Source organism: Pezoporus occidentalis, unplaced genomic scaffold (assembly GCF_034315485.1).
Source record: "Pezoporus occidentalis ecotype Australia unplaced genomic scaffold, CSIRO_AGI_Poc_V1 ctg18, whole genome shotgun sequence".
Lineage (NCBI taxonomy): Eukaryota > Metazoa > Chordata > Aves > Psittaciformes > Psittacidae > Pezoporus > Pezoporus occidentalis.
In genome coordinates this window covers 582,566-609,554 of record NW_026913640.1, presented here as the reverse complement: position 1 = coordinate 609,554, position 26,989 = coordinate 582,566, and the positions used below count along the sequence as shown (strand labels likewise).

General features: G+C 41.0%; 1 protein-coding gene across 4 annotated transcripts in view; it reads right to left on the bottom strand.

Moving 5' to 3' along the window:
• FREM2 (FRAS1 related extracellular matrix 2) overlaps positions 1 to 25,969 on the bottom strand; it is a 123,047-nt gene extending 97,078 nt beyond the window's left edge. For all 4 annotated transcript variants that reach the window (XM_062614986.1, XM_062614987.1, XM_062614988.1 and 1 more), the window contains exons 1-2: positions 20,767 to 25,969; positions 14,836 to 14,925 (exon numbers count right to left, since the gene is read on the bottom strand). In XM_062614986.1, coding sequence (XP_062470970.1) covers positions 14,836 to 14,925; positions 20,767 to 25,927 — 5,251 coding nt within the window. In that variant the 5' untranslated portion in view covers positions 25,928 to 25,969. The remainder of the gene's footprint in view (positions 1 to 14,835; positions 14,926 to 20,766) is intronic.
• Between the last annotated feature and the right edge of the window lie 1,020 nt (positions 25,970 to 26,989).

Sequence of the window (26,989 nt, the reverse complement as noted above, 5' to 3'; positions counted from 1 at the left end):
ACCCTGATCTAGCTAAGAAGAACAGGATAAACAATACAATTCTAAAAATATTGCACCCACATTTATATATAATATTATTTTATGAAAAGCTGGCACATTATGAGGTTTTAAACATAAAAACGTATCTAAAATTTGGTGTCAGCTTTTTAACTGTTAAATACAAAAGGTAGTTCTAAAATTCTCCAAGATTGGTAAAGTTATTTACGTCTGGGTGTTCTTTTTGTTTGTTTTTTTTTAAGTGCTGCTTACTTTTAGAATTTTTTGTAAAAAACTTCCCAGAGGTAAAAAATGTGAAGATAACATTAAGATCAACAAGATATATTTTACAAGAATGTGGGTGGGAGAGAGATAAGATTGTATGTTGAAATACTAAGCAAATAATGTTACTAGTGACTATATGAAAAGGCATAACAATTCACAGATTTTGAGGGCTGTACCATTCAGCTTTCATTTTATCTTCTTTAAATTCTTGGCTTCTCAGCTATGTGATTTAAAGGTTCTTCTATGGCTTTCACAATTGCACTTCTTAATTTCCTTAAGGATCTTGGAGGGAGATCGGAGAGGAGTAAGAATTGTTTCTTAAATATACAACTTGGAAGAATGGCACTGATAAGAATTTCCTGCAAATCATATAGTCTCTTTCCAGTTTTAACTTACTGAACTGCAGGCAAGCTCGGCTGCTGACTCTAGTTCCGTGCAAAGTCAGTAATAGTAGAGAGTTTCTATAAATTCCTGCTGCACAGATTTCAAGGCCAATGCCATCATTTATGACTAACTTGGTCTTCTGTATTAAGAGGACATAAAATTCCATCCAGTAACTTTGTGTTGGATGTAGCTTAACAGGTGAGGGGTTTTTCCCACAAGTTAGCTGTTGTGGAACGCATCAGGGAATTCACCACTTGCTTTGAAAATCTGCTACCAGGTCAGAGCATTCACTCTTAAAGACTACATTCCCATCTCTAATCTGAATTGTGATGCATTCAACCTCCAAACACTGACACTTGTTATGCCAACTTCCTACCATGGGTGAAACATAGAAATCAAGCATTCAAAAATGGCCAGTAGACCAGAAGCAGCTTAGACTGCTTAGCAAAATCACCATTACTGTTAAATTTCATTAAACAAGGCATCTCAGGAAATTGCACTTCCCAGCTTCTGTAAAAGTTGACAAGTTCCCTTAAAAAAAAACATTTCAAGCTGTCCAAACTTGTCATTTTATGAATGTCCAAATTTTGTGGTGTCTAAATTTTTAAAATTACTTTGTCACGTGTTACAACATCAAATGCTGTGAAAGAAAGCATTTGCACACACTCTTACTAAAAACATAAGTCCACTGAAAATCTTCATTTACTCTCTTTCAGTTGTGGAAACCAAGGGAAGACTGTTCAATAAAGAACAGATTCATTACACATAAGAGCAATTTCTGAGGTACCTGAGATGAGTGAGGCTACCCTATAAGCAGGCAACTCCAGAAGTTAATACAGTCACTTGAGATTACTCAGCAATTCAGTAATCTGAAATTGTCTCAGGGCTGGCTGTACTCTTAAACTACACTCCTCAGATATTTAGTTGAATTTGGGACTTCCAAACAATGAATAAGGTCTGATTTACATTTGTAATTGAGGGAAGTGTAAAGAACTGTGAAAAATCAGAAGCTGCATATTTAGAATTGTTTGCTTTAATTGGCAGTAATAGTAGCAAACAAGAGGAGGACATGATTTTATCCTAGCAGAATTCCTATGACTGATGATTATTAAATTACTACAAATAGTAGCAGTAACTACATAAAGACTAATAGTCCAAAACTACATTACTTATTACTCAATACATTGAAGTTACAAACAACTTTAAAATAAACATTTCAATTAAACATTTCAATTAACAGATGTGTGCTTCTCAACTGTTGATACCTTTGAGGCTTCTTTCAATTGGCAAGCACTCCAAGAGTACCAAAACTAACAAAAAAAATTTCCCTTTTCTCGCTCATCCTCTTTCCTATAGTGTAAGTAAACATTTGCTGGTCATTAGCTGGAACATGGCACTGACATATTTTCAAAATAAATATATCAATAAATTATCAAATAAATCATATCATCTTGAATCTACTTGTGTTATGAACCTAACAGAGCAGAAAAGGAGTTCAAATAGCAGCGTAGTTCAAGGTGACGGAGGCATGACACAGGAACCACTGCAGGGTCACTAGCTTGAAGTAGAGTTGTAGGTTTGTGCATGTATGTACTGAATTGGAACAGGTACACAGAGTAAGGTACTTCAGAGGCAGCAAGTGCATTAATACTGTTTGGAGTTGCATTTTGTTTTCCTTTAAATAAATAAAAATTTAAAAAAAAATCATTTGTGATCTGTTCCTCTGTTCTTCATAATCTGAAATCCAAGAATTATGCATTAGATGATTTAGGCTGAACCACTGCTGGTGAAAATTGTCCTGCTTATTTGAATCTAGCTCAGTTGTGACCTTTCTATGTATCTGAAGCAGTATATTTGAAAATAAGCACAAAGTATGTAGAAATTGTGCATCTTGACACACAGGACTCTTCTATGCTATAATACTTGTATATACAGTTGGCTATAATACCTGTATGACATATGACTAAATGATCTTATGCCTGCCTTTAAGTGGGGAAAAAATAACAGCTATATGAGAATATATTGTCTGACTGATAGTTCCCAATGCCATGATTAAAATCTCTCAGTTTCAGCCTAACTCAGTCACTGCAGTCCACACAGCTTCAATGTAATGCCTAAGGTCTGTCTATTCCAACTTCTCTGAAGGGTAAAAGATTCAGTCCCTTCAGAATATGTTCAAAAGGATCAGGCACAGCTCTCTGTATTTTGCCTATGGTTTTTAATTGATGGCAAAACAGTGCCAAAAGCAAGGCTTTGCTCTATTTCATTCCAACTTGCCACTGGTGTGCAAACAATAGGACTACAGGATCATAGGCTAACTCAATTTTTCCCAGTTCCTGCTAGGCCCTCTGTCCCTAGCAGATCTAGCAATCTGATAACCATCTGATTAGTTGTCAATGGTTCTTGATACAACCAAGCTATGATACAGCCAAGGGGAAGGAAAAAAGTTTGATTGGATGGAGATGGAGGGCAGAGAACTGAAAACATAACTGGACAAACCCCATGCAGGCATAAGCAGAAACTCCTAGGGTCCAGGATAAATAGGGAGTTAGGCTTTCACATACGCAAAAATTATGAAGGAATAGAAGAGGCTTTTCCACCGCTGGATAGAGCACAGAACTCACGAGTTGAGGAGCAGCCCAAAAGGACCTGGTTTCAGTGCAGTGGGACACGAAGCTTGATCTGTGCTTGATAGTGAAGTTATTCATTCCACACAAAATTACTCTGCTTCACTGAGAGGAATTCACCTCACATTTCCTATAGCCTAAAGGCTACAGCAGATGTGTAGGAATCTATTTAAGCTTCCTCGGGCAGCAGAGGAAATTGTTCACAAATATCAGCAGTGAATACAGTATGCAGTGACTTATGTAAGTAAAAGTGAGCTGGCAATCTCATGAAGTTTCATTTGTTTAGCATAATGCCCGAATCAGTCAACAAGCTAGAAAATGCCCACTTCACCAACTGACCTGTAAATCTTGCCAGTGCTGCCCCGCTTAGTACGTTTTATGCAATTTTAAGTACACATGAAAAGTGAAGGGCAAAACTGGATTAGAATTCAGAGCAATCACTCCTGTGCCACATCTAAATCTACTCATCCTCAAGGTGTCTCTCATTTTGTCACTGGTTATGGAAGGAACCTAAATTGATTATGGCTAAAAATCTAGCACTTTAGGGACCTCCACTTGATTAAGATGAATCCAGGACATAATCTCACTCAAAGGTCCCACTAGATAAATTCTGCAGTTTGGATCTTAAATGCATGACCTGTCCCTGATGAGAAAGCTGAGAGTGATGCTCTTGTGTATCTGCCAGAAAAAAAAAAAAAAAAAAAAAGAAAGAAAAGGAAAAAACAACTTGGTAATTACTATTTTCCTATTCATTAGGCTCTCTGCCCAAAAGACTCAGAGCTGTTCCCTCAGGAAGGATGTATTTGAGCACACTGTACTACAAATTCTCTACTGTAATGATAAAGTCATCTTAAAAGGGCATTACTGAGATTAAAGAGTGTAGACAGGGAATTAATTCAGCACAAAGCCCAGGAAGGTCTTAAAATACTACACGAAGTAGTACTGGTTACAGTGTCTCAGACTTTGAGCTCACAAGCTCTGCCTAAAGAGGAGGCATCAGAATAAGAAATCAAATACTTTGAGGGTCCTAAATTAAAAGCTTTTTAAGGTAAAATAGTTTTAGGGGCAGAGAATACTAGCGTGCTTTTATTTATGAAAATCTTATCTTGCATGACCTGCTCTCCAACATCGTAGTACTAAGTGAAAAAAATATGCTCACAGATTTCACTAATGCAGGATCAAACCACAAACCTCTAGGCACAAAAAGCCTCACTGGAGGCACTGGGCTTTGAATTAGGCTTCAAGTATTTCTTTAAAGGCATCCTTACAATTCCCTCTCTAATTATTGTGTTATACCCTAACTACAAAGCTTTAAAGAGGCAGCAAGGTGTGTGGTAACAGCATTCCTACAGCCTTGAAGAAAATGCACATTATAGAGCAGAGTGACAGAAGTGCTACACTGGTACTTAAGTTAAAAGTTACTGAGATTGAAATCCTGGCAAACATTCAGGGCAGCGCTGTATCAAACTGGCTCAATTAATGTTTTACTAATGACTTGAACTTAAACAAGCTAAAATCCTTCTTCAGAAAGGGAAAAAAAAAAAAAAAGATATATTCTGTCTTTTCAAAAAGCTTCCTAAGGGTCTACTGCTAAATGAAATTCTACTCTAAAACCAAAAACTAATTAGATAAATTTGCAAAAGAAAGATTAAATGAAAAAAAAACCAGAGAAAACAAGCCACAACATTCTGACATTAGAAATTCTCATGTTGGCCAAACACAAACAAAAATAAATACAAGACAAATTAATTGATTAATTTAACAGGATTTTTACTCTTCTTGTATTATTCCTGGTTCTTAACTTCACAGACTCATATAATTGCTTAGGTTGGAAAAGACCTTTAAGATCATCAATTCCAACCCTTAACCTAGCACTGCCAAATCCACCACTAAGCTATGTCCCTAAGCACCACATCTACACATCTTTCAAATACCTCCAGGCATGGTGACTCCACCACTTCCCTGGGTAGCCTCTTCCAGTGCTTGACAACCCTTTTGGTGAAGAAATTTCTCCTAATAGCCAATCTAAATCCCTCCATGTGCAACTTGAGGCCATTTCCTCCTGTCCTATCACTTGCTACTTGGGAGAAGAGGCCGATGTCCACCTCCTTACAACCTCCTTTCAGGTAGTTGTAGAGATAAATAAAGCCTTTGTTGCCTGTCTCCTTTATTACCATTACTTTATTATCATCCATTTTATGATCACTATGCCCAAGTTGGCCTCCAACCACCACATCATCCATAAGTCCTTCTCTGTTCACAAACAACAGATCCAGTGGGATGCCTTCCCTTGTCTCACTCTGCAACTGTATCAGGAAGTTATCTACCACACACTCCAGGAATCTCCTAGACTGTTCCCTCTCTGATGTATCTCCAGAAGACACCTGCTAAGACGAAATCCCGAAGAAAATAAAGGGTAGAGATTGTGAGACTTCTCCCAGGTGCTTATAGAATATTTTGTCTGCCACTTCATTCTGGTTGGATGTTCTATAACAGACTCCCACCATGATATCTGCCTTCTTAGCCTTCTCTCTGATTCTTACCCATAAACACTCAATCTTTTCATCACCACCATCAAGCTCTAGACAATCAAAACACTCCCTAGCATACTGCAGTGCCAATTATAAAGAACAGGACATATAATATCAGAGAAAATTTGAACAGCATCCAAACACAATTTGGGCTTATGAAATAAAACAAATATCTTCATTTTTCCAGAAAGTATACAGAGGTTAATGGGGCAAGAGTGGTCCTTATATTCTAAGATTTAGCAAGGCAAACAGAATCTTACAATAGCAAGAATGTTGTAAATTAAGAAGCACAAATTGCAAAAATTTTATGACAATATATGCCATCATTATATTTCCTCCATTTCTAATTTAACTTTATTCCTAATATATTTCCATAGGTAAAGACTCACTAATTTTTCTTGTTAGAGTACTGGTTTTCACATATCTGTAGTTTGTTTCAGAAGTATTTATCCCTCTTGTATAAACAGTAGTCTAATTTTTAAAGAAATCTAGGAACTTCCCAGATATATTTTATACACTGATCAGATGATCCTTTATGGGAATTCTAGAGACTTTACAGTTAATTGGCAACTGAAGTGATAAATGTTAAACTCATCTTCAGGGCTCTTTAGAATCCCTCTGTGTAAACAGGTAGGGAAAACAAACCCTGCAACCAGGGTTCTTTGACAGCAGCCAGGGTCCCTTCTCTCATGTCATTCTTCTCTAGCCCTCCTTAGTCTGTCCAAATCAAAAATATTTGCAACCAACAACCAATATAATTTCACACACTTATTATAGCTCACTTTAGGAATTAGTGTCATTCTGCAGGTTCTCATGTCACTGGCAATCAGTGTTACTCCTGAAAGATCTCAATACCTAGTGTGTCCTCTTAATCTCTTTATTTCTTGCATTTTGAGCTAATTTTACTACTCATTGTCATGCCTCTTTTGCTGCTAGCTGCACCTTACTTTGTATCATAAGAATATGAAAGCTAAATTATGGATTATTTTTAAGTAAAAAAAAAGGCTGCTAAGTACTTACTGGGCTATCTTGAGCATTATCTTCCTTGCCTCTCACCTGGCCAGGTCAAATAAAATCAATGACACTATTCAGCTTGGTAAAGCAAGCAGGATTCAGCTCCAGGCGCTGAGCTGGTGAATTTTGTTGTGAATACACTGTTCTGTAAAAGTTTGATTATTCAGCAAGTGATCTCAGCTTAAAAGTAGAAAAATATCTATGATGTTAGAGACATTTCCTTTCTATCAAACCAATACAGTAGTCAGGGTGTTTTTTCTGCATGGAAGACAAGACTATTGGCTCTGACTCTAAGAGAACTGGAATCAAAACCTCCATGCCCTAACCCTGATCTAAACCATCGGCCTAAGTGTTACTCTGGAACATATTGCTCTTAACTGGCCTGTTCTAGTCATCTTACTCTGCGGAACATGAAAAGTATTAGCAGAAAAGGAGAAATATACAGGAAAGAAGGGAGGAGGAACCCACACAAAAAATGAGACAGGATTTGTTGATAACAGTACTTAGCTGGAAAGTGGAACATTGCACTCCAGGCTATATTCCAAAGAGTAATTAAGAACTTGCATACATGGACAGCAAACAGAAAATTAATACAAAACTAGCTAGAATATAAGTGAGGGAACATTGAAGGAGGGTTCAAATGAAGGAAGGAATTACATCCAAGACTTTCACATTTGGACAAAGTACCCTAACTTCTATATAAAAGGCAATTAGATCCTTTCCTGATTCCTAGTACCTAAATCCACCCTCTTCAATTACGCTGTTTTGCTTTTGTTAAAAAAAATGAATTCAGGAGCAGAGAAAAGCTTTACTTTCGGGACCATTAAAATCACCATTACACCCAAATGATTTAGAAGAAACAAAAATTCTCTTGCCAAATTAAACAACTACTTTTTTTCCTCTCCAGAAACCATTTTGTTTTATCTAGATAAAGCTGACCTTTTCTATGGACATATTTAGAGGATAAGGTGATATGCAAGTTAGAAATGGAAAATTCAGTAATTTCCAGCAGCCAGTCTAAAATGCCAGTACAAAGAAACAAATATAACTGGTACAAAAGACACTGAAAGTCTTTCCACTGAGATTAGTATGGCTTGTACTAGACTTTCTATAGGTCCCCTATAATCACCTCTTACTCCTGTATACATTAACAGACATTAACTTTGCTGTGACCTTGCAGCCACATACAACAATGTCTGTTTTATTTACAGAAAGGTTTATTTTGAAAGGCTTTCTTTTTTGTTCAGTTTGCTTGGGGGACTTTATAAACTGTAGTGTCAAACTACTATTTAAATCCCCTGATAATACCTACAGTAAGAAGTTTGACACATGAAAAATTGTTTGGGCACCAATCTAGAGTACATCAAAACAGCAGCAACAAGCCTGGCAACAAACCAGAATCCAATACAGTACTTGGCAAATGATGGCAAAAGTACCGTCAACATATGATGCCCTCATTTTTAAGCCAAAGATAAATGCAGCTGATGTTTCTTGCCAAGACTAGTGTGCCCAAATACCACATGTGAGGTCAAACAAGGATGCGGCAAATAATTCCCAATGATAATTTAGCAGTCTGCTTCTTTAAGAACCATCACATATCAAGTCCAAAATGTCTGTTCCTACACTATTATTACAGCTCACCAGGAAAATACATCAGTGTTATGGCTTTGAAAAGCAGCACTGACAACTGTTATCATTTAATGATTATACTCAGGAGTGTAATATTGTTCTCTCAGAAATGAATAAATGGTGAAATTCATAAAAGTATATATTTTTATTTAGTAAAATGAAGGATGACAGATGAAATAATTATATTTCACAAACTTACTCGAAGTTTTCTCTAAGCAGTAGAACAGTGCCTCTTTAACATAATCTATTGCAAAAAAAATATTTGGGAAAAGTCTATGATGTTTCCCAGAAATTAGGTTTAAAGGCTAACGTCAGGGAATTGTTTTTCAAAGATTCTTGCTTCAGTGGGGATTTAACCAAATGTTAGTGCAGGAAAATGCAGGCATTTAGGGATCTGTAATGAAAAATTTAAATGAGATTTAGCTAATGATGTAAATCACCAGTTTCAGTGAGACTTGGCTTTGCAACACTTTGGCTTTAACTCAGAAAAGCTGCCCAAATAACCTGGGGAAAAAAAAAAAAAATCCTGTTCCTTTCCTTCCCTAGTGATCCTCACATTCCTAAACCAGGCATGAAAATCTGCCATTACTTCCCCTTTGAAAGCATTCTACCCTTGAGGCACTGTACTGCAAGATACCACTTAGCAGTCCTAAAGAAGCAGTTTGGAGGACTCCAGTTAAGCACTGGAGCAGAGAAGGCAGTTAGGTAAGGGAGGGACAGATTATGGTTCAAATTTAGGTTGAACAGGAAATATGTTTCCTCATTACACAATTTTTTTATTATTTTGGGGGTTTTTAAGTCTTATCTCATTTTTCTCCTCAAAACAGGAAAATTTAGTAAAACTGACTCCAATGCAAAACACTATAAATATGGGGCCAGCCTCTTGTAATAGAAAAATACTGAAACACATACCAAATTTGTTCCATGGGTGCTGAAACCCTGGTTGACAGTTTCCCAAGCTTCAGAAGACAGACAGGGGAGAAGGAAGAATAAGCAAGGCAGACTACTGGGATAAGAGTATTAGCCAAGCAACAAGTAAGTCAAAAGCAAGGTTGTATTTTAAAAATATTTGGGGGCAGATTACTATTTAGAAGAGATAAACATTCCTTCACTGACTTTACACAATCTGAACTCGAACATTTCAGAGTTATCCCTAACACCTGAATACAACCATTTTTCTTGTGTGAAGAAAAATGAAAATAGAACAGTCCTTTGCACAGAAGCTCTTCTTTTTTTTAACTGGTATTCAGCACACTGCTCTAGTACCTCCTACCCCAGTCCCAATACCCGTTGCTGGGCAAAGGAATATACTGGACTCTGATATTGACTCTGGAGGTATGGGGTTTGCGCTGGGGTTTCATGTTAGTGCCGGCTTTTGGGTGTGTTTGTTTTACTCTATATAATCAGCAGAATCTGGCCAAAAATTTGCCTTAAACCAGTTCAACCAGTTTCACGTTATTTGAAGCAGCACAATTCATGAGAAAATACCTCCTACAGACCGGACAAATGTGCATTTGGATGCATATTATTATTCAATTATTAGGACTTACTACAGTGACATTAAAAAAAATCTTAGCCAAGCAAAGCATAAAGTGAACGTAAATGATGGACTTCAGTTTTAACTGCATTTTCAGTGCTAGTTTCTCATGTAAGCAGTAAAAATGCCTCAGAAAAACCACAAGGGATGAAGCATGAAATTGTAGCACGCAGTTTTCTGAAGCAGGCACAAGAGCTTAACACACTGGAGCTGATTTCTGTGTCAACTTTCATTCCACACAGATTAATGCTATTTTGCATAGCTGAAGCACCAACTCTATGCATATATTTGGCAGTGCCATACATATCCAGTTTCCTCAAGCTTTCTGTAATACAAGGTGGCCACACACATTGCAGCTTCTCATTAAGTTTATCAGATTTAAGTTATTCTGTGAGCCTTTCACTAATTAAAAGGCTCAATCATTTTCAGCTGGATTTTTTCTTCAGTCTAGTGAGTTTCTCAATAATATACAAATTTACGTATCACAAATATACACAGGAGTTCAACTATCAGCCTGGATTTCCTTGGGTTTTTTTTTTACTTTGCCACTGGGAAAAAAAAAAAAAATCCCATTTTCCCTGCCTTCTGATAGTATTGGTTCCTTTACTGACCACTGCATTAAGAAGTTAATAATATAAACATCAGGATTCACCAGCATCACATGCTTGCACTTGCTAAGCACGTTTTTTTTCTTCACCTTGTTAATGGAATGTGGAGTCCACTTCTGAGGAAAGAGATTCTATTTATGTGATTTTGCAAACTTTATGAAAAAGAAAATCCCACACTTTCTTCAAGGTTTTGCTAAAATGGACTCATAACACTTTTTCAGTATCAACAGATCTCCACAGGATTATTTTAAGATCAAAAATCAAAACACAACAGAAAGCAGATTGTTAATATGAAGTTTCAAATAGTTAATTTCAAAAAGTTAATAGTTTCTTTCAAAACATTACACAGCTAAGTCAGCAGCATCAAGTATTCTATAGTGTCTTCTTGTTCTAAGAATGACAAAAATGCAAGAGCTCGCCCAACTTTATAGTGAGTCATCTTGAGGCAAAATCCCTTAACATGAGGAATAAAAAACATTTCTACCTTTAAAAAATATTTGTGTGATAAACAGCTGAATTGTGTTCACTTTATTTCACTTTTTAATTGCTCTTATGAAATATGACATTCAAAGCCAGAAAAGTACTACAGCCATACATATGCTGATCCTGAAAGTAAGGCTCTCTCAGAGTTTAAAACCTCAACCAGTATATCTGGTGAAATCTCCAATTTTGGTTTGAATACAGCAGGCATATGCTTTCACTTGTTAATTACAGTTCTAAGTGCTTTCTTTTATTCTTAAATGGCCTTCCTTTCTCTTTGTATTGAGCCCATTTCTATTCTCTTTAATTATAATCAGCAAGTTACCATAAGGCAGCTGTAATCCCTGAGCTATTCTCCATTTGTCTAGACTGCAGTCTTCTCCCTTGGCCAATAAGTAAACAAGTTTGTCCCAGTACCATATTCGATGCTTTCCCAGCTCATGATTTGGTTGGTTGGTACACAGCATGGCACACTCACTCCCATGGTGAGAAACCAAGCCAAGAGCTGGCAGAGCACTGACTTGCTTCTTTTCATGTTACCCACCTCGTAGGCTGTTGCCCTAACTTGCTTACCATAAATGCTATCTACATATAAGAAAATAAACAAAATTCTAGATCCACAACAAAATACACACCATGCAGTTTGATGACTCTTTGAGCTTGGTCTTCAGGCAATTGCCTGAGATAACAGACTTGGGCCCCAATTAGACTATCATCATATATCATATATATTCTAGAAGCCTTCCAATATCTGAAGGCGGCCTACAAGGCTGCTGGAGAAGGACTCTTAATCAGGGACTGTAGTGATAGGACAAGGGGTAATGGGCTTAAACTAAAACAGAAGTTTATGTTAGATATGAGGAAGAAGTTTTTTACTGTGAGGGTGGTGAGGCACTGGAACAGCTTGCCCAAAGACATGGTAAATGCTCCATCCCTGGCAGTGTTCAAGGCCAGGTTGGACAGAGCCTTAGGTGACATGGTCTGGGGCAAGGCGTCCCTGCCTATGGCATGGGGGTTGGAACTAGATGATCATAGGGTCCTTTCCAACCCAAATCATCCTATGATTCCGTGATTCCATAGAAGAGGCGTACAAGAGTGGCAGTATAATGAGTATCCGAAGATGGAGATAAAGCCATGCTCTTCTTCTCCTATTTGCAGTTCATAGGCAATGAACAAATATTCCAAAAACAAAAAAAAAGTATTTTGCAGGCAACACTAGAGGTATAGGGCAAAATCAACATTCTAATTCATGTTATTTGAAGACAGCAGGGACTGGTGTTGCATTTGCCCCTCTCTAAGGCATGAGAAGACTGGAAGATATAAAATACGTGGGTACTTTGGGTTGGTTTGTTTTTTTTCTTTGTTTGTTTTTTACTGGTTGGAAATAACTTCAGCTGAATAATATGAACACATATTCATTAATGAAATCACATTGTGAAACCCCTCTTAATTTTGATTTCAACAGGATCACTTATGGATTATGGAACAATTCTTCAGCTTAAGTGCCCACTTATCTCATTTACAGCATTAGGCACTGTGTGGTAAGCCATTACAAACTTGTAACTACTGCAAAGTTCCCAATACACAAGACAGAGGTCTGAAGAGTGCCATTCTACTGTGGATGTTAGTAGTCTATGCTGCATCTTTCTGTCAGATCTTGCATGCAATCTCCTATTATGATCAGACTTAAAACCACAAAAACAATAGTCCTGATACCACTGAAATTCTGCCCAAATACACCTGAGCTGCAAAACACTAGCTTTGATTTCTTTCTGAAGAGGGTGGAAATATAGCTAGATTATATTGCTGGATTTTTCACCCATTGCTAAAGACAATGCTAGGAAATTTGAGCTCATATTAATGTTTTGATCATAATTTCATCCCTTTAAATGCAGTTTTACCACCTTCAGTCAAGAAGAAAATCAGAAATACTCTGTAATGCAATACAGCTCATTTTTCACAGTGTCAACATTTAGCCTCAGGAAAGCAAAGACCATCTAGCTAAGTAGTCTGCAAAATGATAACATTGCAAGTTCCAAAGGCTCTAAAAAAATCAGCAAGCACCTTGTTATTGTAAAGGTTCTTTGCATTACAAAAAACAGCATGCTGTTACAATGGACAGGCTGTTACAACTCTGCCAAGCAGAAGCAGATGTGGCAGGTAAGCTTTCCAATGAAAGACAAATCTCTTGGTATGAAGTCAGAATATATTAAGTGCAATTTGCTCTACGTACACATTTGCCACTAGAAAGTGTTCAAATAGCATGGAGAGAAGTCTCACAAACATTGGGTTCTCAAGGAACAACTCAATTTTAAGAACTGATGTTAATCAGTTCACAAAGAACAAACTTTCTTCAGCTTCTATTATTCCCATCACATGAAACCTTGAAACATCAAGACTGAGTATTTGTTCACCTACTAGAAGAACAACAGAAAATCATGAATGTCACCATTTCGTGACACCTGCCATGAGAAAATTATGTTATTACTAAGAAAATATAGCACCTTGTGATCCATTACCTTTACTTAGCTTTAAATTTCTCTAACCTATATCTTGGTTAAAATAAAACATTTAAGGAAAGTAAGTCAAGTGTTACAAACTGTTATCTCACTACTTCTCTAATGAAACAAAGATTTGCAAAGACATTTTCAGGAGTCCCTAGAAGTACTCTCTCTTCTGCTCTTGTCCAAAAAAATTATAAGGAGAACATGCTTTAATACCCCACTCCCAGCAACGGTAGATGGTGACAAAACTATTCAATCTGTGACAGACAGGACAAATCCCTGTTCACTGATCAGGGTGTTGATTAGGTGTGCTTCTTATGAAGCACTAACACAAGCTCAGCACACGAGCTGACAATAAACTAACTTGAAACATTTTTTCTAAGAAGTTTATTATTAAATCGACTAATAAAACTAATTTCCAATTACTCAGACAGCTATATATCACATATTAAAAAAGGTATTAAAATAACATAATATTGCCACCTGTTACCACACAGAGGAATATCTACACTCAGGAATATCCACATTAAGTACAGACTTTGGATGGAAAAAATAGGCCTGTTAATGTGGGGTTTTAGCTCCTCAAACTGTTCTTTTCTGTTGTTCTTTAAAAACAACAACAATAAAAACCCCTACATATATTTTTCCTTAAGTGAGTATATGCCAGTATTTTCAATTTGGTTTTATTCTTTCCTTGTTCATACTCCACAATCCTACAAAATAACAGTAGGAGAATTCTCATAAGTCACCTGACAAAGATCTTTGACAAACCATTAAAGATCCTGTTAAGTAGGTAGAGTCTAAACTTGACTTCTATGAAATATGTACATTAGACAAAGCATTCACATGAATAGCCTCTTACCTGGAACCTTTAAAGGTGTAGGCACCTATACATGCAAATCAAAGTTTAGGAAGTATCTCAAGATAAAAGGCTTATGAGAAATTACGTGTCAAGAGCCTGGACAAGGAATACAAAAGTAAAAATACAGAGATCCCAGGTATCTGTGTGAGCTTCTAGAATGTCACTTTCTCACTAGAATAGGCTGAGTGTTTTTTCATTAGATGCAATTACCATTTTATCAACAGGCCTCTGTAATCACCAGAAATTCTTCAAAATATAAGAAATTCATAACAAAAATAACATTCCAGGATGTAACATGGACTTTCCTCAATTAAATTCAATGTTTTTAAACTCCCAAAGTATACTTAAGTTCCTTCTCTTTCAAGAACAGCAAAAGCACAGATCTTATAGGTACTCACCTCCGTCTTCAACCATGAAATGAAAAATGTCACTGGTGGCATTGTCACCCCCTCGTAAAACATAGCATATCTTCATGTCATCAATATCAGCTAGAAAGCGTGAGGAAAAAACAGATTTTATTTTAAATGTTGAAGGCATGAAACTGTTTTTAGTTTAAAAAAAAAACCAAACATGTATTAAATTGTTTATCTTCAACAGAGAGAAGTCAAGATTTCCAGCAGAGCTCAGGAATTTCAGTATTAACAGTGTTGAAGTTTTACAGATACCATTTGTTCTTCCTCCCTTTACTTCCCCCTCCCCAGTGCCCTCTTTCATGATGTATTTACAAAAGCAACTGAAAGGAAGTGTAAAAACGTGGGCTCAACAGTCAGATCTATGTCATAATTTAGTGATATATTTTCGTAAATAGAGGTGTACGTCCTCTAAGATACTGATCCTGTCATTCTTCATCCTGAGTAGTACTGTAGAGACCACATAAAACCTGTGGCTGAAACAGGAGCAAACCCCAGGCTATTTTCTATGTGAAGTTCTACCCTTCATTCAAGAGGCAAGACAAATTAGTTCACACTCATACCACCCTACTTCCCCACCCCCAAACTAGATTACTTCTGGCATGTTTTCTACCCCTAGGATAGGATATCTTTACACATTCTGCAGAAGAGAGCTCTCAGTGTCTTTAGTCCCCCACAAAAATGCCCTCTCCACCAGACCATCCCTCCTATCAGCATGTTTTCAAAGGATATGACATATAATCTATATGAACTGCCATAAATAGTGCTCAGACACAGTGATTGGCTGATTTAGGAATTCAAACAGATACAATGTAAGTAGACAGATAAGACTTCAGTAAGAAGCAATTCAATGCACAATTCTGAATCATCAGTTGCATAAAAAAGTATGTAAAAGGTAAAAAAGTATTTCTTAATATTGTGCTTTCTGGTTTCCTTGAACAGTGATAAGAAACATGTAATACATAAAAAATACTTTTTGACATTTTCTTTGAAAGACTGCTGTCAGAAAAAATCCATGTCTGATAGTTTTTTAAAGAAAAAGTGCTATAAATTAATAGCATTAAAGTGGAACTCAAGTACCATCCAAGTTCTCCTCTCATGTTAGGGCATATGCATTAGTAAAAAGAAGCTAAAAGCACTTTTGTCAGAGCTCCTCAAAATCTTGAGTTCCAAAAGCAGGCAGACATCTTCCAGGGCAAACAAGTTAAGAGCATTATCAGCAAATACATGTCCCTGAAGAATCTCTTTCATAAATGTTTCAGTTAAAGATCAAAAATTCACAGGGCTATAAAGAGGATGCAAACAAATACCTCTTCATGTCAGCGGAGCAAATAAATCTTTCATCCTGCAAACATACAAGTGCTCAGCTCTGCCGATGAGGGCAGCCTTCTCAAAATCTATGGTTCCAATACATATAAAGATATATTGGCTCAACACTCTTGAGCCAGTGCTTGGCAGACCAGGACCACCACATCAGAAAAAGCCACTTGACATCCAAACACCTAAATTTTGTCAAAAGAATTTCAAAGGAATGACCTGTTTTCTGTTCACTAAGAACACGTTCACAGTCACTTGAGCAATTCTACACTTTCCTTCCACGGTTGATTTGGGTTATACAAGTTATATTAGAGCTTGCCTCATTGTAAGCACAATTCGTTGCTGTATAATTACAGTGCCTGCTAAATATTGATATGATACTGAAATTCTCCAGCATAATTTTGAAATCCATCCAACATAATTCCTATCAAAAAAATAATTTTATCTCCGCTGGATCAAGGCACTGATTTCCTGTTTGAAAAACCTGCAAAACTGATGTGGTTATTAAAGGTTACACATATTCTTTAAGAAACAAATGCACTTTGCAACATAATTCACTCATCTCCCTGAAAACAACTGCCTGAAAAACAAGATAAAAAGTATTATCAAGGTGAATGCTGAATAAAATCACTGTTTGCAAAGTTTTGCATATTTGGCTGAAGCAGCCATTTAGATATTTTTGGCCTCAGGAGGCTACATGAGTGCTGAGACATTGACCAAGCTGTATTATTGCCAAGGCAGAGGCTTACTCTCCACTATTTCTTCCTGGCTCCTCAGCACACCTGCACAGCTCTGGGATGTGACCTGGCCCTTACTCACAAACTTACCCACATGGGACCTGGGAGTCACAAAACAGTGCTCAGCAGTCCGTCACACTTTGTACATTCAAAACATCATACAAACATCAGCTATCTGTTATATACCACTAAATTTTTCAAATGTGAAAGACTTGCCAGTTCCTTAGCAGACTCTCTTCACTTTTAAACAAATTATCTAATCTTAATGGATATCTGCTATGAGGAAATTCCAGCCCTGACTTGCAGAGACAACTGCAGTACAATTATGCATAGAATATCCTTTGTATGTTTGCTTTGTTCTAGGACAGCATTAGACAAGAAATTACCATGTGGCAAGCATTTTTCTTTAAGCTTTCTCTGCATTTACTATTACTAACTACAAAGCACAAAGAAATAATTAACACTGCTGCTTTCAGATGTAACATGAAATGACAGATAGGAATTGAATAATCTCAGGAACTGCTTAACATATTTTAAGAGTATTTTATTTTGTTACTGTCATTTGCCTGCCTCTTTCTCATTCAGATTATTTCAACAATTAAATAAAAATAAATAAAAAGCACCAACTATTTGAAGTATTTGGGGACCTTTTATCAAGAAGTTAATCCTTCCACACTCTAATACCCCCTTTGACCAATCCAAATTAACTCTAGGAGTCTCAGAAGCAAAAGATTTTCTACTGTACTTGTGGCATAAGTATTTAATGCATGCTAATTAGGAAGACCCAGACTGATTGTTCCTGAACAAACTACACAAAAAATCGCATGGACATACTACATTCTGCACAAACACATTTTGACTGGAGGCTTTTAGCTCATCTTGCAAATCTAGGATGACTTCCTTCCTAGCACTTGATAATGTTTTGTGGACAGATACTGAAAAGCAATCTCAAGCATGAAGCAGAAAGCTGTTTACTAAACAATCACTCTGCCCACTCTTTCCACTACAGCCAATCTGAAAAACCAGACTGCTCAAGCTGCTTGCACACAATGGATCTTATTTCATCAATGTTAACCTAACTCAAAGTGTCCCTGCCCATGGCAGGGGGGTTGGAACTAGATGATCTTAAGGTCTTTTCCAACCCTGACTGTTCTATGATTCTATCATTCTATGATTAGGCTGCCTGTTCGTACAACCACAAGCCCAAACCCAGGGAATGTGAGATGGAAAAGTATTAGGATGGACTTCCCCAGCTATTGAGTAGCTTTCAGAATTCACCTGCATGTGACCCTTAACAGCTTCATCCAACTCCAAAGTTGCCAAGTTTTGAGTACGGGCTGGATCAAACAACTTTCAGAGGTCTCTTCCAACATAAATTGGAGGACTGTAACAATGTTTATGAAACTAGAGCTGTTCAGAATTTTGTAAGAGGTTGTCCCACGTGGCAGGATGAAACCCCTAAAAACTTGGGAGATCAAAACAAAAAAAAGCAAGTGTGTAACAGCAAGTCCTAATATAGGTGCATCCCAAAATCAATACTATTAATCATGACTGACTACAAATTCTGATTTATATGCAATGGTTGTAAGCGGATGAGTATCATTAAGGATATTACAAAAAAGGGTCTTTTTCACTTCTGCCTTAAATGTTAGTTAATTATTTGTCTTAGTATAGCATAAGCATGAAATACACATAAATTCATGAATCTTGGATTTGACAGTGCTTTACACATTAATGGTGGTTAGCCACAAGGTGAGGGAGAACAGTAAACTAAGCAGAGTTTTGAGTATGAAGCTTGGTCTATATAAGACCTCTGCATCTCACATTACTTCTCAAAATTACAGTCTTCTAGATTCAGACAAGAATTTTTGTCTTCCTGCCCCTCATAGCCTCTCGCATACCCAAAGCGGCTACAGACAAGAGGGCATCTGAGGAAAAAGGAAAAGACACTCCCCTTTCAATCCATGACTTTCACTTCCAGTAAATTCTCTTTCCTTCAGCAGATGTATGATCCCTGTGTGAGCTTGATACCTTCTGCTTTTCATGAAGCCTTTCCAGACACCTTTTTTCCCTCAAGTGTTTAGCCCTTCATTCATAAGACATTTTTATGTGTTTGCTTCATAAAATACAAACCATCTTAAAAAGCATTCAGGAAGTTGAAGACAGATTTCACAGAAATAACACAGATGCTCGGGAGGTATTTGCTTATAGAGACCAAAGGACAAAATTACTGAAGAAATGTGTATTTCTTAAAAACACTCTTCAGTTCAGCACTAATTAGAGTGCTTGTGTCAGTACTGTCAGAGGACCTGTGAAGCTGTATCACTTTATTGAGATCCTCACTAGCTTTCAAACCATTCCTTTCCTAAGGGTTGCAAGCTTCTCACCCAGCTCAGGCATACCCAGAATATTAAGACACCCTGTGTGGAGACCAGTGAGCCTGACACACAGTCAGACTGCCAACTGAAAGCCTCAGTGGTGCCACATGGCAAAAAAAGAGAATGGAACATGTACCTCTACTGAGAGACCCCCTTTCAAAACAAAAAAAAAATAGGAATATCACTGTGCTATGCAGTGGTCTGCTTTCAAGGACCATCCACTCAATAATAATAATTCTACATCCTCCAATGTAAGAGAAAACCCACTGAAAAAAGTGATAATCTGCTTATTTGCTCGCTCCCATTCTCTTCTGTTTTTCACATATTCTGACAACACTCTTAATACTACCTGCAGTTCCCTACTGAAGCCTTACACTTAAGGAACCTTGGTGGTTCCCAAAGTTTAGACATTGTTTGGTCCCTTCTCATCCTCTTCATAGCATTAATGCTGCAAAACTTACAGCAGTCCAGCCATTCAGAAGTTCATCATGCCTGTTCACAAGATTTGGTGTTATCTGACAAGGACATCACTACAGCCAAGACTGTAACATGGAATACATACTGGTATGGGCTCTGTGAAAAAATACAGCCAACTACAAGTATTCATCTCCAGCCTTACCACCTGCACAGGCCAGCCTGTCTGGGCACCTTTAGTTTTGAGTCCTCATACTGTTCTGCTGTTTGCTCTCTCCACAGCTGCAGAAGCCTCCAAGAAACCTTATTTCACTGTTAATCAACCTGCTATTAACTCGTTGCAAAGTAACATGGAAAATTCTCTGGAGAATAGCTAATGTTCTCTTTTCAATTAGAGTTACATTATATCTTTGTGCTGAGGCTTTATTTTAGAACATACAGCACATGCGGTTTTCATCCTACTTATACCACTCAGTATTTTAGTTCCATATACAAAGGAGCACTGATATAAATTTAAAACATTTGCATTACCTTTTAATTTACCACAAACACTTTGAGGTTAAGATTTGTGTAATTAAGTCAACAAATGCACTTGTAATACATTATTTCCCCATGTTTGGGAGTGATTTTGCTTTTACAGTTAACTGCATTCAGACTGTATAGCAACTGATATCCTCGCTGTGGTATGACCATTAGTTAATAATAACTTGGCCATTCCCATTGCATTCCCTAAATAAAACTGTTTAAACAAGGCACACAGACTCTAAAGATCTGAAACCACATGCAGCCCAATTCTGTTATCCAAAATTCTATCGATAAAAAGTCTAAACCACAGTTCTTTGGGCTGTAAGCTTTCCTAAACAAAGATGCTCCTTATTAGATGTTTATCTAGCAGACACTCTTTCCTGTTTAAAGCTGTCACAGGTACAATAACTAATAAACAGAACTGAAAAATAATGCAGCCATTATAAATAAGCTCACTATTGAAAAGTTTTTCCCATCAATTATTACAGAGTTTAGCATGAAAAATAACATTTCCAGCAATCTATAGAAAGCATGGAGTATTGTAATACCTTGGGTGAACTGGCTGATGCTATGGTTGCCTTTCCCCAGATGGATCAGGAAGCCATGGCGTGGACCCTCTGTGATTCTGATCTTAAGAGTAACATGTAAACTGTCCCTGTCTTCCACTTTGAGCACTTTGTTGGTAATCAGAAATCCGATGTGACCTGTGGCCAGAGCACGGAGAGTCTGAGCACCCTTATTTATTACAATTTGAGGTACACTGTTGTCCACAGCCATTATTCGAATCTTCATAGTCTGAGGTTTCCTTGTTTCAAACACAGTGTTGGGGAAGACATAGAAATCAGTATGAGTGCTGTCTGTAACAGTGAAAGAGAAGCTATCCTCAACTGATTCTGTGCCATCATGTTTGTAGCTGATTAGATTTTCGTTTAGATCTTGCTTAGTGAAGCTGGTGACGGGTTTGGAGTTATTGAACATGATCTGACCGTGAACTGGTATTTGAGTGATGATAAATTTTAGCAATGCATCAGGTGTATCTCTGTCTTCTGCAGTCAGTTCAAATGGGGTTATCAGTTTGCATTCATTTTCACTCACCACCAGGTTGTTGATTGTGACGACAGGTTTCTTATTGTCCACATCGCTGATAGAAATCCTGAAAGTACGAAATACAGGGTTATAGCCATCAGTCACCTCAAACTCAAAGCTGTCCATTTTCACCTCATCTTCTGAAGTGTGAATGTAATAGACTTTATTGCCTGCTAATAAGAGTTGAGTAAAAGTTGAGATAGGTACCCCAGGCTGATCTGTGCATTCAAGATGACCACGAACAGGTGCTCTGGTAATAGTGAAAACTAAGTTCTCATCTGGACTATTCAGGTCACTGGTGCTAAGCAAATCAGTAGTTAGGGTTACCTTCCCTCCTTCTTTCAAAGAAACCCCTTTGCTGACTACATCTGGGAAGACAATATCAATGCTACCTATCGTGACATAAAAGTAGCGGTCAATGAGTGGATTTATTCCATCTGTCACATCAAACTTGATAAGATCACGAACTCCTCCTTGGCCAAAATGCATATATTGAATTAAGTTTCTATCCACTTCATCTTGGGTGAAATTCATCCCCAGGGTGATATTCTCAACTCCACCTGAAGGCTTGATTTTCTGCAGGAGGCCTTGTCCTGGCCCATATCTTATAATGTATGTCAAGGTTTTGTCTTCAGAATCCAGGTCAGTAGCCTTCAATATTCTGTTATGAATAGTTCTAGTTTCTCCTATTTCAATCTCCAAACCATCATTGATGGCCATTCTGGGTGTCTCATCATCTACAGGAATAATCATGATGAGTACTGTTTTCCTAATGGTATGTTTACCATCTGTGAGTGTCACCTCAAAACTGTCCTCCTTTGTCTCAGAGTCATCATGTTCATAGAGTATGTTGGAGCTCTCTGTTATCTGATCCAAAGTGAAGCTCTCCACTACGACAGTTCTATTCACCAGCTGGTTCACAATGTGGCCATGCCTAGGAAGCCTGACGACTGCAAACATTAATTCATCAGCAGGGATGTCTGCATCAGCTGCATTGAGAATAGGAGTATCAACAACCAGGCTCATGCCTTCCATCACAACAAACTCTCGCACAAATATTTCAGGCTCTTCATCATTGACTGGCATAATAACAATGGGGAAAAAACGCTTTGCAGAAAAGTTAATGCCATCAGAACAGCGGAAAGCAAATCTGTCTTCAACAGGCTCAACACCCTTATGTATACTTTGGACATAAAAAATATGTCCTTGACGGAGGTCTTTCAAGGTAAAAGCACTTATAGCTACACCTGCTCTGGATTTTTCAGATCCTGGGGCTGGAGATATGTTCTCTACGTACCCAGATGCAGGCTGAGCAACAATGGTGCAAAGTATATCATCATTAGGAGTATCCACATCTTCAGCCCTGAGGTGAGCAGGAGTAATGACCCGTTTGTCACCTTCTGTTACCATGAGCTGCTCTCCTACAAAAACCTCTGGGGCTTGAGTGTCAACAGGAAGAATGGTCACCAAGACTGAAACTCCTTGAACAACATTGCCCCTGACGTTCCACTTCTCAGACAGGTCAGACAAGGTAAGATTGAAGGTATCTACTTTGGGCAGAAGGCCTATTTCACCACCAGTGTGAGCATATACCACAACACCATCCAGCAGATCCCTCTGGGAAAATCTCTCTGCAGGTACTCCTTGGACCAGGATGTTTCCATGTTGAGGAGGATCCTCTACAATGAAAGTCAGCATTAGGTCATCTGTATCCTCATCTGTGCCCTGAATGACATTAGCAGTGATTTCTGCAGCACCATTCTCCAGCACATCCAGGTAGGAACCAAGAGTGCCTGGGGGCAACCGTAGTGTAGGAACCTCATCATCAACTGGGTGCACGTTCATTTTCAGTGTGATGGGCACAAAATGAACCCCATCACTCACATCAAGCCTACAGGTATCACTGTTGGTCTCAGCTCCACCGTGCACATACACCACCCTCCCTTGTCTGATATCATCCAGGCCAAAGACACCTCCTGGAATCAAACTGTATCCAGAAAGCTGCAACTGGCCATAACGGGGCGCCTGGGTCAGGATAAATCTGAGATGGGTAAGTTCAGTGTCCGTGTCACTGGCATTCAGCTCAGTTGGACTAAGGACATGGCTGCCTCCCTCAGGCAAAGTGAAGCCAGTATTAATGATTTCAGGAGGCTGATTATCCACAGGTTGCAGATAGATGGTGAAAGTCCCTTCAGCTGCATTGCCAGCTGCATCTTGCACTTGATACTGAAACTGAATCAAATGAGGAGCCACCCCCAGTTCTTCCTGTGGGGGACGGTATGAGATCTTGTGATGATTGATCTGGGCTTGGGTAAAGTGGGTAACTTCCACAGAGTGATCCTCAGTCAGCACTAGGGCTCCAAGGCGGGCTCCATATCCATCTGGCGGATGGTTAGTGTCAGTGTCAGTGGGGGGCTGAGTTACTGTGTAGCGGAGTTCACGATCCCCTGAATCCTGATCTGTGTAACACAAGTGCTTCCTCCGCAGGGGGGTCACCTGCTGCTCTGCAACTATTAAGTGCAGGCTGCTGCTGCTATGCAGTTCAGGGGCTAATCTGTCTACAGGTTGAACCCGGATCACAAATGTCTGTGGTCCAGAGCGGTTGGGTGGGTCATTGTCATCCTGGACTCTAAATACAAACTGGTCCAATACAACCCCAGGGCCAGGGCTGTGAGGCCCCAAGTGGTGGTAATAGAGACGCCCTTCAGTAATGTCCTGCTGCAGCCACTCTCTCACTGTCTTTTCATAGATTACAGAGCTCCCCCCTAAACCTGGCACCCTCCTCCAAGAAAATCCCTCATCTTCTTCCTCCTCTTCCCAGCCAGGAGGCGGTTGTGCTTGACGGAGGAGAAGCTGCCCTGCAGTGGGGCCAGACTCCACTGTGAAGAGCAGGATGGCATCCTGAGAGTCAATGTCAGTGGCACTAAGAGCACGGGCGGTGATGGGCATTGTTTCACCCTCAGCCATGGCCAGCCCTGTGTTAGCATTGAGTAGGGGTGGCTGGTCATCAGTGGGCACCAGGGTAATAGGGAAAAGGAACTCAACACGATGGCGAGATCCACCATCCTCCAGCCGCAGCACCAAGTTGTCATTGAGTGGAGACTCGCTGCCGTCATGCTGGTAAATGACGTGGCCTGCTGCCAACTCAGCCACTGTGAAGTGCTTACGAGGGGCTGCAGGTGCTGCAGTGTCCTCCAGGAGAGTGAGGTGGCCATGCCTCAGCCCTGCCACCACACTCACCTGCACCTGCTCAAGGTCATCCTCATCACTGATCACCAAATTGGGGTTTGGACCAGGGCCTGAAAGAGGCCGTGACTGCCCCTCATAGAGCACAAGGCCAGTGTTGCGGGTCACCACAGGTGCCAGGGTGTTCATGGGCTTCACCACAATCACAAAGGTGAAGGGCTCTGAGGCAGCACCCTCTGGGTCCAATACCTCCAGCTCAAGCTCAAAGAGCCGTTCCTGATCTGAGTCCTCCATGGGGGGCTGGTAGGCAATGCGTAGCTCCCTCACATCTCTCTGACTGAAAGAAAAAACTGGCAGGCTCCTGTCATCTGTGCTGACCATGTGGCCCTGGCCAGGGCCAAAGGGAGAGGTGATGTTGAAGATCAACAGGTCTGGTGGTGACTCAGCATCCTCAGCTGCCAGCATGTCAGGTGTGAGTGCAGTGAGGACAAACTGGTCAACCTCCATCATGAGCATGGCAAAGAAGCTGGGTTTGGGGGCCACATTCTCAGTCCCGGCCTGGATCCGCACCAGCACCTGGAAGTACTCACGCTTCAGCAGTGCCCCACCACCTGCCGCCTCCCGCAGCTCTGCCACCAGCGGCACCAGGTCACGGTTGGGAGAGCCGCCAGCTGCCGTGTGGAAGTAACGCAGTCCCAGGCGCAGGAACTCCTCGCAGTCCCACATCGAGGCGGGAACGGGGCCGCCCGCCGCCGGTTCCTCACCCGCGGCGGCCGCCTCCGGCAAAACCTCCGCCTGGGGGTAGTTGAGGATCTCTCCGTAGCGGGGCAGCCCGGCCAGCGGCGGCAGCAGGCCCACCCGGCAGCGCTGCCGGCCCGGCTCGAAGGCGAACTCCAGGCTGCGGGCGTCCAGCGGGTTGCTGGTGCCCCGCAGGCGCTCCACGATGAGGGGCAGGTTGCGGGTGACGATCTCCAGCTGGGTGAAGAGCACCTCCACCTCCAGCACCAGGGGCAGCACCAGGGCGCGGCTCGGCGAGTCGTAGCGCAACTGCAGGCGGACGCGGTCCCGCGGAGGGCTGCGGCCGCCCAGGTGGGAGTACTGTACCTCACGGGCCCCGAAGTCGCAGGGGAAGCGCCGGGGGCTCAGCCGGCCCGGGCGCTGCCACAGCGGGTCCTCGTCCAGCACGGTGAGGTGGCACCGGTCACCTGGCTGCACCTGCAGCACCAGGTCCCGCGTGGGGTCCAGCCAGGCAGAACGGCCCAGGGGCACCCGCAGCCCGCGGTTGGCGACCACGACGGGGTCCGCCTCCGGCGCCCAGGGCAAGGCGACTGCGGCACTGCCTGGCGGCGGCTCCGACAACCCGACCCAGACGCAGATGGTCAGCAGCAGCAAGCCGGCCAGCAGCCGCCGCAGCGCGGCGGGGAGAGCCTGCACCATTGTTGTGGGCACAGCGAACCGCTGGGAGCTCCCAAAGGTGCCGAGTCGCAGCCCCACTCCCGCCACCGGCGCGGCCAGTCCACAGGTACTCCCGTCACGCACACGCGGCCCTCTGAGTAGAGCGCGCTCCGCTCCGGAGGGGAGCTCCGCGAGCTGCGAAGACCCGCCCTGCGCCTACAAGCTGCCAGTAGGCAGCCGCGGGGGGCGAGCCCGCCAGACGCGATTGGACAGAACTGCTTGCCAATCTTGCAAGCTACAGCGAGACAGCCTCTTCGTCTCCAGCGTGGCCCTCAGCAGGTTGCTGAGGAGAGGGTGGTAGGGGGACCGGGGGAGAGCGCTGGGTGTGCGGGAGTGGGGAGAAAGGGGAAGCGGGAGGCGCGATCGCTTTGCCGGCAGCCACCGCGGGCGCCGTGCCTTGAGGAGGGCGGTACTGCTTGCCCGCAGCGGAGAAGCACACCTCTGCCGAAAGCGGGAGCGCTCCGCCGCCGCCCACCTCTGCACCGAAGCTCCCCGCTCTCGCTTTAAATCTTGGCGCCCTGGGGCAGAACTAGAGTGGCTCGGGCTCCCTTTCCCTTCAGGGGACAGGAGCACGGGGCGGTGGCAGCGGGTTGACGCACCCGGTCCCCTTCAGTTAGAGCGGGGTTGTCCGACAGCCGAGGCGGGTTAACGGGGACGGAGGAAAGTGCCCGAGCGCAACCGGGGGCGGTCACGCAATGAGAAGGGGCTGACGCCGGATCGGCGGGCTGCTTCCGGGTGACGGGGAGAGACCCGGCTGCCGGCACCTCCTGCCTTTGAGCCAGCAAGAAAGGGGATAAATAGCTCCGGGGCAAGACACCCTAGTTAGTACCCAGCTCTATTCCTCTAACGTGAGTAGTCGCAGCGGTGAGTGAATAAAAGCCTCACAGCATGTCTGCCGCCTTCTGTCTGCAGTTAAAAGCGTACTAACAGCTTAAGTTTCCGGGAGTTAATTGCCTTTTAGAGTTCCTAATGGCAGGCTCTTTTTATTCGTCTTCTCTCACAACTGCTAATATTCTTTCTTGTTAGAATCATAGAATAATTAGG